The following is a 12,347-nucleotide window of genomic DNA, read 5'->3' as shown; positions in this document are numbered from 1 at the left end:
AGAAAGGGCTATCTCATTGCTCCTCGAAATAACCACATGGGACAGGCAAGTAAATGCAGCTATCTCATGGTTCACATGAGGAAGCTAAGACAAAGAGCTTGTGGAATTTGCAGCCAGCAAGCATAGGGAATAAGCACTGGAATAAGTTGCCTAAAGAGGCTGTGGAATCCCCATCACCTGAGATTTTCAACAACAAGCTACTGAATCTCTGTCAGCCACAGCTAAGCTTGACTAAGGGCAGAAAAATCCAAACCCAAAAACATAGCCTCCTTACAGCACTACAGTCTATAAAACTATAAAAAGCATATGCCCATTTATAAATCTGGGTAAAAAATTAAGGACATTTGAGCCCAAACTCTTCGCATGAATTAACAAATTTCTTAGAGCACTTTACCAAGGCTAAAATTTATAAATCCTATTTTATAGAAAGATAAACTGAATAAAAATCAAAATTTAATATTTGCCCAGTATAAGACTGATTCCAAACTTCTAAGCATCTAAGTCCCTTTAACATCAGGCATTTCATAGTTGCAATTTACTTCAAGAAAAAAATTGGCATTGCTGATACACTGGCAAATCCAAATTCTTACAACCAAAGTGAAAGATTATTAACTCAGCACCAGCCCAGAAAGTAGCTTGCAACAAGTAGACAAGGGAGGCTAAGTTCACCTACAGATGTCCCAGTAAAACAGCCAGCTAAAGAAAACAGAGGACAAAGACCAACTTGATCTGCCAAACACATTCACCCTCAGGCCACACACCATTTGGTGAAGGAGGGTGGGAGGAAGCTCTGCTTTGCCAGACAGAGTAACTGACATGAAGAACAAACACAGAAGCCTCTGCTGCTGCTGCCACTAGAAAATCTTGTCCATGTTCACAGGAAATACGCTGAATGGCTAACAAACAGACCACCATGTCAGGGCCCTTGGAGGCAGATGCTGGTCTGTCATTAAATATGATGTAGCAAATATGTAGTGTTAAAGTTTCTCCAAAGCAAACTGTCTAGAAGCTTCAGGGATTTTTTTCCCCCCTTCTCTAGTTGTAATACATTTTCTTGAAATTTTATCTGTGAATGTGGATGTGGCTGGTATATGTTCAAACACCCACCACTCTGCTACCTGAGTAGGATGTAGTTATTAAAATACCAGTTATTAAAATTCTTCATCCTTCTCTTGTAAAGCCTTGTTTCTAGTTGTTTAACACATGAATTGAATTTTCCCCTCGCAAGTGTCTTCCCAAAACCATATTTTTGATGCTGTATGCTCATAACTACCTACTTAGAACCTTATTTTATAGAACTCAGAGACTGAACTGCTCACCAGAAATATTTACACAACTTCTAAAGAAAAAAAAGGGGTATGAGTTGATGATGAACTGAAAACAATTTCAGCAAACAACCTGCTAATAAGTAGTCCTGTTTTAAAACAACCGAGAAGCAAACTTCAGTAGAAAGAGCTATGCAGAATCTAGAAGAGAAAAAGCCAGAAAAGCTCTCCATCACAGGTGACACATCAGAATTTATGCCACTGAATAGAAGATGCTCTCCCCCCTTCTCCCAGTCACAGGGGATTCATGTATATATATATGTGGCATTATCTTCACTAGAAGATAACAGTAGAAGGAGATGAAAAGGTTTTGACAAGCATGACCTAGGAGTACAAACAGTGACACACAGAAACACCAAGCAGACTGAAAATGGCAGGGAGTGATAAGGAGAAAGCCATATATAAAAGGTGTATCTATTAACTTGGCAGATACAATAGAAGACAAAGCTGTGTAAATATTAGAATTCTTGCTGTTCCAAATAAACAGGTTCTCATGCATCTGCACAGTTCTCATGCCTGGATCTCACAGCCAAGGGATCATGCAGTGAAATGCAGATGTGTTTAAACCACACTTTCATTTAATTTTATCCGAAGCCTAAAGCATTTTGCTTCCTCAACAGAGACAGGGGCAACCACCTGAGGGAAGTGCATCTGAAAATACTAGCCAGTGATTATAACTTCATATGAATGCCCATCTTCAGGTTTTGTTTGTTACTCCTTTTAACAAACTTTCTAGGTGTAAAAAGTATTTTAACCATCCTGCTTTATAGCTGCAATTCATACTCCTTTAAAGAAACATATGTTTTTGGACATTCATATAAATTAATAACAACAATTAACAGGCCGTGTTCTTTTGTTTTTAATTTTTCAGGAAATAGCACAAACAGACACAAAAAACATACAACAGCATAGATGAAGCTGCAATAAAGCAATGAGGAAGAAAGCTAAAAACAAAAGCACTTTTTCTAATGGCAACAAATAGATACATGACATTAAGATGCTGCTTCTTTGTCAGTCAATGTCTATTTGATTTTTATATTTTCTCCTTATTTAAGGAGATCATTAATAGCTTTCTAGAATACTTCTGAGAGGCCTGTTAGCTCACGTAACACAAACCCACTGTATGCATATGAGGAAACTGCAATTCTAATTATACCTTTGTGTGCAATAAAATTTAAATAAATATGGAAATAAGCAAATAAATAAAATAAAATCTCTCCCCTTTTCCCTAAAGGATAATATTTTCTTTTTCCAGACAAACAGCCTAGTTTACATACTAAGCAAACCCTTCCCTACAAATGTGTAATTGAATTTTTTTGAGATGCACCAAAAAAATAATTAAACAAAGACAGGGAGGCACAGAATCAAATGAATTAATCAAAAGATCATTTAATGCTTTTACATCAACTGTTGTTTTGAGACTAATCTAACCTTCAGCCTCACCTGGGTCTTAATCTTTGCCAAAGCAAATTTTGAAAGGCATCCTCTCCAGTGTAATCTATCCATGGCTCAAGGTAAATACCCAGTTGTTTACAGCATCCCTGACCCACCAGTGTCTGAGGTAACTTACCACCCCCAATGGTTATCTTTACAGCACTTTCAGCTCCTACCTGTCTGAGTGAACCCTGATTTGTATCCATTAGCTGATCCACCCTCTGGGGTCGTGGACGGTGACACCGAAGGATTTGGTTTAGCAGAGAGGCTAGCAGCAGATGATTGCCTGCTTCTACATTCTGCAAATGAAGCAGCTACAGTACATATTAACAAGGCCTGCCTTCCAGCAGTAAAGTTCAGCAACACAGCAAAAGGTGACAAAATGTTAAGAGCATACATAGAGCACGTACAACAAACAGCGGCAAATGGCAGCATTCAACGAAAATAGGGATTCACAGTTTAGTCAACTTTGTCTTCTAATTAAGAAAACCTCCCTGGGGGCCACTCAGGGGGCCAGGCAAATACAGACCAGATGCTGCAAAATGGCAAGAGCCCTCAGATCACAGCTTCCAAGAGATTTGAAGGTATTGGACATGTCCCAGAAAACACTCAGCAACTTCTGCAGCATAACCTGTATACAAACCGTCATATGTTGCCCTTTAAAAGAAGAAATTGTGCTGAAACCCAGATTTATTTTTTTTTTAATATGCCTCCACAAACCTTCAGGGAGATCTCAGTGCTGTTAGTGTCTGCCTGGATGAAAACTGAGTCGAGAGAGGAGAAAGTCACCTTGAAAATCACATATTAATCCATTTTTAAAACAGAGATCTAATCAGGATTTGTTTTAAGAGAAGGACTTAAGTGTTTAAAAGCACTTCTAATTGGACTTACAATGTAAGTGAAGAGTGAAAGGTTACCAGATGGATGGCAGCAATATGGGGATAGAACCTATCAAAGTAATGCCCATGAGGCTGACTCTTGAGGCTGACTCAACTTTTGGTTGATTTCATGGGTGCTCAGAACACTTGCAATTAGCATATAACAAGAGTGAAACCAGTATCTTCCACATGTGCATTACTCCTGACTGCATTTACCAGGACACACACCAGCTCCAAAAGCATGAACATCAGGGAGAGGTTTCAGAAAAAAAAGATTACAAAAGTAAAATAAGACTTCCTTTGTCTCTACTTGGAATTTCACTAACAAATTAGCTATCTGAGTCACTTTGGTGAAAAATGCTGTTGGAAAGCCACATGCACTCTAAAGCAGTAGTTAATTATCCTTGTAACGGAGAAAAGCAGCTGAAGCCAGGATCCTTTTGAGCCACTAACTGACACAAACTATAATCACTCATACAGCTCGGAGATAACCATCTCTTTCTGGTGTCATGCTGCTATTCACATGAGGATGTGATTTTTCAGATGTCTGTCAGTCCTCCTGCAGAGCTTCCCCTCTCCTCACATCAACCTTCTGGAACAACAGGGACCAGATCGAACTCTGTACTCAGTGAGTGAAACCTCAGATGGAAAGGCCAGGGAGTCTGCACATAAACCAACTTGGTATACTGTGAGTTGGTAAACCTACTAAACTCTTTCCTGGAGTCTTTGCACGGTTCTAGCTCCAAAAATCTGCATCCTCCAATAAGAGACACCATGGCTATCTTGCCTTGGCGTCACAAATGTACCCTCTTGTAGCAAGTAATATCGCACAGGCTGCTCTGGTAGAGGGTAAAGACCAAGTGTAAAACACTGCAAATGGCAGGAGCATCCAAGTCTGTTCTTTCCCTGAGATCAATGACCTGAGCTTTCTTAATCTTAAGGCACGCTAGCTATCCTCAGGCATGAGACAGATTGGATTGCACCTGCAAAGATGAATATCAGTGGAAAACCAACGTTGCAGCCCTGGCTGTGAGTCACCTTGCTTCAGGCACATGAAAGAATTCATCAGACTGAGTAACCTCTTCTATCAAGATGAGTGCACACTCTAAGATGGGCAGATCTAGGGCTGCCACCAAAAGTACGGGGAGATGATAGAGTGTTGACAATCACATGGTTATTATTAAGACTTAAACTTCTTTGGCAAAATCCACGCTTCAGTGAAATCAGTGAGAATTTTCCCTTCAAGCAGTTGCTTTTGAATGCATACATTTTCAACAGCAACTTCCAATCTTTCATTCAACATCACCCCTAACAGCATAAAACACGTCTAATTGAATGGGCACCTTTATTACCTTTCCAGCAAATAAGGGGTCCCTTTGACAGTACACCTTGGGAGCTTCTTACTAGGTAGTACTTTAAGTGCTTCTGCTTCTTTGGCTGAGTGGTTAATTTCAGGTTGATATGATTGGAAAACTCTGTGAAGTACCGAAATCCTCTTTCTCCACAGCCTATACAATTCCCAGAAAATCCTGGAAGAATGAAGCAGAAGATACACAAACAGATTAAATGTCTTGTACTATCTGCTAGGAATAAGGCCATCTAAACCTACCTGCACATCCAATTCCAAGGGACTGGAGGCCTCCAGCCAGCCAGCTTCTGTAGACACAGCACATGTATGTCAGTCTTAGCTTTTCTGAAACTCCTACAGCTTTTTGAGGTGTAGTGACTCATGCCAAAATCCTACCACCGATTTTACACTCTATAGAGTGCAGAGAAGAATAACTACTTGGTAGGGGGAGAACTATATTGCCATGCTAGGAAATTTCCATGAGGAAAAATAAACGCCCAACATTTTTTCTACATTAAAAAACCATGGGTTCCAAACTGCAGACTAATAATAGTAATAACTAATCAATTATTAATAATAATAACTAATAACTGTAGCTAATCTCATCAGAGCAACTTCATAGGACTGAAATTAATATCAAATAAATTTTCCCTGAGGCTTCTTATACAAAATACTTCCCAAGTAACCTGAACCTTATTTTTTATTAAAGTCTTGAAAGCAATCACTTGATGTCAAGATTTGCATGGCCAAAGCTAGGAGGGCTTCAGAATAGTTTCAAAAACCTGCAGCTTCTCAAGAAAGTAACAAATTTAGGAACAAAGGCTGTTTTTCTGCAATGTTCCCAACAAGGTTTCACAGAAAGAGTTGAAATTTTGAGTTGAGGTCTGGAGGATACAATCCAGACTAAGAATTACAAGCAGCCTTGATTTCCAGTGCCATTCACAGCTATGTGAATGGGAATCTGGCATAATGATAACACCAGTCTAACATTTCAGAGAACAAAGCATAGGGCATGTTCTGAAATGGGTCTGCCTTAAAATCTTTGTTGTTTGAATCAGACCTCTATTATCTAATGCTGAACAATTAAGACCCCTTGTCTTAACTGTCATGCCACTTATGTCTGAATTGCTTTCAACCCTTAATAAAACAGATTTTCTATGGAGTATCAATAATTATGTATAAAAGTGCTAGCAGATTAATACCTAGTGGAAATGCTTTATTTCTGTTTCTTTGGGTTTTTTTTCCATTTACTAATCAGTTCAAGATCTGTAAGAGAATCAATTTTTCATGCTTGCTACCATTATTTTATCATTATTTTCCACAATAACAAACACCTTGGAGGATGGTGGTTCCTACATTCACCTGTCAGACAGTTTAATAGGTTTATGACAAAGATATTCTGTGGTTTTGACAAAATTCCTTATCCATAAAACTCTCAATAATTAGGCCATTGTCTTTAGCCTTACTGTGCCTCATTATCAGCTTGGAACAAGGATGCCAAGACACAAATTTTTTAATCCTGTTTTTCCTGGAACTGAATTATTCTTTCTTTACTCCCTTGCAGCCCGCAGGATCTACTGGTACATCTCCACAGTTTCCAGAAAGAGTAACCAGGGTCTCACAGAGCTACTGAGACAGTTCTTGGCTCATAGGTGCCAGTTACAGGGGCCTCAAGGCACTTCAACACATCAGCAATGCCAGAGACGTGAGTCACCGGGCTCATTATCAAATGAGACCAGAGATGATGGATGGATGGATGGATGCATACAAAGCTGGGATGTGGGGGAGGCTTACCAAAAAAGACAAACAGTACCACATTTGACCAGGTTTGCACACCATCTGCCTGTCTATCAGATAGTTCTCACTGGCCAACTCCTGACACTTCCTCTGCATAGCAGGGGAGAAGCTCCTCTGAATCCTGAAGTGTACAACAGAGTACCCTGTTACCCCACATCCCCAGTCATACCCAGGGAGGGCACATCACACCACAGCCTCTATCTCACTCAGGACAGGGGCATTTCTGCCTTAGGCACAAAGGTTTGCAGTGTGTAGTAGTACATCAAATAATGGAGAGGTAACATTAAAGCAAAAAACAAAGCTGTTTCAAATAGTTACACAAAATATTTCTGGTCTGGATCAGAATTTGAGCAATGCAATTAAATCAGGGTATTTATCCCTTGTTGTAATTTCTTCCCTGTTGAAAGGTCTTTCTGAATATATCCTAGGCAGAACAATGACTGGAGGGAGAAATGAGAGAGAAAATTCAAAACAGGCTAAAGGAGCCAAAATACATTAAATGACTTCTACTAGCTTGTTAAAAGGTGTACCAGTAGTGACGCAGGCAGGAAATTTAGGTGCACATAGGCCTGTCTTCAATTACCAAGAGGCATTGTTGTATTAAAATTTTAAACTTCATAAATGTAACAGATTATGACATAATTGGGAAAGGCGGGGAGGGTGTCCCTATGTATTGGGTTTTGAGAAGCAAATTGCTCCAAGAACTTCTACTGAGAACAATGATCCTGGTGAAGCCAAGGGCAGAAATCATCCATTAAAAAAAAAAATAAAAAATTATATATTCAATTTTCAGTACTTGCATGAGCATATTTCTTCTTAAATGAAAACACTGTAAGCTCCAGCAGAGATAAAGTGTATATGGATAGTTCATATTTAGAATGCCAGGGCTGCAATTTACTTCTGCCCACACAGAAATCTAGAAGATTCAATTGTGGTTAATTGTGGAATCAGGGACTTGTTTTAAAATGGGCTTTTAAGGCAGGTTCATCTACAGATTTGATTTAATGAAATCAGTCCTCTCCTCAACATATTTCTAATAGAAGGTTATTAGCTGAAATGACATTAGATAATTTTCAACTGGCTTTTTTTTTTTCCCCTGAATTATTATGGCACAAAGGAAAAAAGATCTCTTACCTAAAAGTGCATTTTTTCCATGATCATCCGGCAAAAACCGCTTGTCAACAGCGCAGACCAGAATGTGCTCAGGAAGGTTGGGAGATTTGGCTCCTACTAACAGGAAGCCTGCTGGGATATCAATTTGCTCCATGCACAGAGACACTAACCGTAAATCCTTGCCTGCTTGACAAAAACCTACAAAATGAAGCAAAACAAATGATAACTCTTCAAAAGAATTCATTTAGTTTTCTTTGTTTCATCAGTTACAAAAGCAAATGGGCTTCACAACTTGATGTCGTAACTGGAGTTTTAATATATCTCTTTTAAGGGAAATAGAGGAAATTGAGATAGCATCAGAATCACTAGTGAAGGGTTTCAGAGGCAATAGATGACATTATTTTAAATATGCTGAACACATACAGGCACAAAAGAAATTTAAGTGTCCAAACATTAAACATCAAATGGCTCCGAAACCAAATTTTTTCAAAAACAATCAAAATAAGAGGATAACCTTGTGATTTATTAACAGAAAACGGTTCTTAAAACTGCCAAAGATTATTTTTTCTTTGCCAAACTTTAGTTTACAGTTTTCTCAAGAGAAACAATTTTGTCTTTGTAGCTTGTAGAAGGCTAGCATTGATACATAAACAGCATTAAGTAACACAAAAGAATGATAAAAATTGATGACTGAAGATTAGTAGTGGCTACTAAAAATTCTATTATTGCATTAAAATAAGTAAATATCTTAATTTTTAAATTCTTTACACATCTTACAAATTCCAGCAAATAAATAATTCACGAGTTTTGGACATGTGAATCATGTTTTCACCAAGTCTCCAGTTGAGTCTCTTGAAGTCTCAGTGGACTGCATGACTTTCAAGTCTCCATTTTTTTCCCCATTTAAACACACATATGCACACATAATGAGGTCATAACATTGCATCTAATCAGTGTAGACCTAAAGCAGCAGAAGTGGGCAAAAATGGGGACCTGAGAGAGTTTCTGCTGTTCTATGCCCTGAAGTGTGCAGGTAGCAGGCTGGGTCACACAAAAAGCACAGCAAGGCCCAGAGCAGTGTCCAGGCTAAATAAACAATAAATAAAGAAAATTATAATCACAAGAATCAAGATTACTATTAAATTTGAAATTACTGCAATAGCTATTAAGACTTAGCTATCAACACCTATTACTAACACTTGATTTTAAATATTATTCATGTAGTCCTTAATTGCCAGAGAAATTTTAAGGAATTAAAAATATCCTGGAGAAAGACATTGTCTAAGCATCTGGTAACACAATATGATCACAACTTAACCAAAAGCCACCTCAGCTATTATTGATATATATGTCTGTGCTCTTAGCTCCTGTGCCAAAACCTACAGAAACTTCAGCGAAAATTATGGGAGTGAATGGGTTTTGGTTTTATCTCAGAATTGTAGCAGGCACAGAGCATGTGTGAAGTGTAACACAGAGAATCAGCCTGCATGAATTTCCTGGCAAGCAGCAGCTTGCTGAAAACAGGGTGCAATACAGGTTCAGCCTTGTGCCTACACTCACCATCTGCTGAACCAGTTCTTGGCTGAATGGTTTCTTTAGTCCTTCAATCAGCTCAGTTCCAGCAGCAGCTCATGGAAAGCCAGCTTGGATTCACCCCTCACACACACACACCATTCTCCAGGCAATGGATTGAAATGAAGTGCCTGAATTTTTCATGTATGAATCACTGGATTATATCAATAATCTACCAATAAAAAATTGTATCTGTTTTAGCAGGGAAGTATCAAATCTGCATATTTTAAGCATAATTAGTTATTTTCTGATTAGGTGCCATTTGATTTTAATCTGTTAAATTCTTCTTAAGGCATGTTCTCCAAAAACATATTGATCCTACTCAAATAAAAAGCCAGGTGCCAGGCTAAGTATTATCTAGACTTTTTGACGTAATTTAGAAAGAAACAGTCACAGATAAACCCAGGGGAAAAGTCCCTTACATTCAAGACAAAACTTGTTTATTCAAATGTTTATGCCACTTGGGTATTATATCCTGAATTTTCAAAACTGACCTTAAATATTTGGGCATTCAGTGAAATCTGAGCAGTTGACATGCTTAGAAAATACCATTTTACATCTAGAATAGAAAATTTACCCACTGACAATGTGGGCAGACAGGAAATCTGTAGATAAGGATTATGAAACAGAAAGTGCAGTAAGATTTCAACCCGTGCTTTTACACAATTAGCTTCTAGCCCAGTCTCTACCTAAAAATGTTTTGGAAATGCCTCTAGAGGCACAAATGGTGACCAACAGCAGGCTTCTGAAGGATTTTTTTTTTTTTAAGGAATTGCAGAAAAAAAAAATTTATCAGTATTGTGTGTCAATACAGACTTGCTTTCTGAAGGAGCACACAGCATTGAGAAGGGTGAATATCACATGAGAAGCTTTGAGCTCCTGGGAGTGCTTGAGGGTTTTGATGTCCCAGTGAAGTGAAGCAGTGCTCCACGACATCCCAGGTGAAAGAAAAGATTTAGCTTTATCCAGGCTACGAGTGAAACAACGTCAGCTACGCTTTGAGCAGCTGTGTGTCACCATTCTGCATCAGTCCTCAGGGGAGAAGCTACAGGAGAACCCTCAGAAACAACATCTTAACAAGTTTACAAGCACAATCCAGTAAAAGCCTACTAGCATGGGAACCTGATATTTGCAACCTCTTACCTGAGAAGCTGTGGATCTTAATATACTTAATATTTCCCACCATTTAGGATATGCAGGATTGGAGAGTAGAAATGCTGCATCCTACCTAATCTCTAAACAATACCTGTGATTTACCTCCAGTATCATCTCTTATTTATCCAGTGCTCCCTGACCCCTTGCACGCTCCCCCTTCTCCCTCCTTTCACAATCTCCTTTGGCATCCTCCTCTGCTTTGGCTGGCAGACATCTCTGGATCAGAGAGGTATGCATGTGCAGACTGGCTGACCAGCACATGCCTCTGTGATGTTCAGCCCGTGAGAGAGCTATAATTACTTTGCTGCCCCAGGGGACTTAAGTTTGGGGACACCGATGTCATCTAAGCAACTCCTGAACTTCACAAATCTTGCTGAAATTCACTACCTTTATAATCTCTACCCCCCTGCCAGCAATGGCAGAAAGCAGCTCAGAGCTCACAGGCAGCTGCCAAAACCTCATTTTCTGAGGTGGTGAGACAATAAACAGGGCTGATACCAAATGGTTTCCTCTGGCTCCCCTTCTGCAGAGGGAAAGGGATCCCGATGGGTGGGCATTGAGAGAGGCAGCACAGACAGATCCTCAGAGCCTCCATGAGCTTTTCTCTTACTCACTGAACAGCTGCTACAAGAAAATCTGGGAGGGCTGCAGGGCTTAGCCAGGTACAGCCCGGACTTACTTCCATCAGGAGATATGGAGAGGATGCAAATCTGCTTCTGTGCAGTAAAAGGTTTGAATTTTCCTTCAAAGACATGCAGATGGTATACTTCAAGAGCCCTTCATTATCCTTCTTTCCCTTGACTTTTAGGGCTGAATAGCAGTCTTTTAAGTTTCTGCTGCTTTTTGAAACTGAATGAGGAAATTCCACCCAAAACACATTGATTTGGAAGCAAGTAACTGACTGTGGGGAGATGAAGGGGGGAATTAACCCTGTCTCTATTACATTGTCTTTTTCTAACTAGCAACCACCACAGAGGTCCCCAACCTTATTTTGTTTTCTGTTTTGCATGATTTTTGCATTGGTAATTAATTATCTGTTAGAAATAATAATTTCCACATTAGGAAAGACAAGACATAATGTTTCAGTACTAGATGAACTTGTGTTGTCAGTGTCTAAGACTTAGAACATTTAAAATCCATTTATGTTTCATAGCTATTAATTTATAATTGTGCTGGCACCTACATTTCTATGTCAAACAGCAGTAAAACATTTCCTCTAAAGAAGAAAGAATGGCACTTCAATTTACCTGTGTACCTTTTATGAAAATCGAAGCACAAAGAGAACATGAGTCAGTAAACCAAATCAAGTTCTCTTTGTGAAATCTTTTATCAACATGTAATTATAAAAAGCAAAAGTCCAAAGCTGAACTACTTTAAAAAAAGCTCAACATGCTCTCACAGGATCTCAGCTTTGTTTCAAATAAGGAACAAACGCTTATATTTTGATTAAAGATTTGCAAATACCAAGAGCAGTCACCAAAATTTAAAATATTAACAGCTTTTACTGACATCTTCCGTTCTTTAAAAGAAAATTCACTAGTTTTTGCTTCTGAGAAGAACATCTGCATTTTCTAACATCACTACAATTTAAAGTAACCCACTCCCATCTTCCTGAAAATGTATCCCCACAAATGCTAGAATCTTCTTAAAAATGAAATGTCTAGCTATCTATCTTCCCTTTCCCCACTGTAAGAAGTAGTTTCCATGTGGGGTACCAGCCCCTTG

General features: G+C 38.9%; 1 protein-coding gene across 9 annotated transcripts in view; it reads right to left on the bottom strand.

The window, feature by feature from the left end:
* GREB1L (GREB1 like retinoic acid receptor coactivator) overlaps positions 1-12,347 on the bottom strand; it is a 133,254-nt gene that overhangs the window by 43,898 nt on the left and 77,009 nt on the right. For 6 of the 9 annotated variants that reach the window (XM_033512235.1, XM_015616356.3, XM_015616366.3 and 3 more), the window contains exons 5-7: positions 7,917-8,093; positions 4,990-5,166; positions 2,936-3,058 (exon numbers count right to left, since the gene is read on the bottom strand). In XM_033512235.1, coding sequence (XP_033368126.1) covers positions 2,936-3,058; positions 4,990-5,166; positions 7,917-8,093 — 477 coding nt within the window. The remainder of the gene's footprint in view (positions 1-2,935; positions 3,059-4,989; positions 5,167-7,916; positions 8,094-12,347) is intronic. The other 3 variants (XM_015616397.3, XM_015616413.3, XM_015616405.3) reach the window with 1 other exon arrangement.

Source organism: Parus major, chromosome 2, assembly GCF_001522545.3.
Source record: "Parus major isolate Abel chromosome 2, Parus_major1.1, whole genome shotgun sequence".
In the NCBI taxonomy this organism is placed as follows: domain Eukaryota; kingdom Metazoa; phylum Chordata; class Aves; order Passeriformes; family Paridae; genus Parus; species Parus major.
The sequence above is the reverse complement of the archived record's forward strand: the minus strand, read 5'-3'. Positions and strand labels throughout refer to the sequence as shown.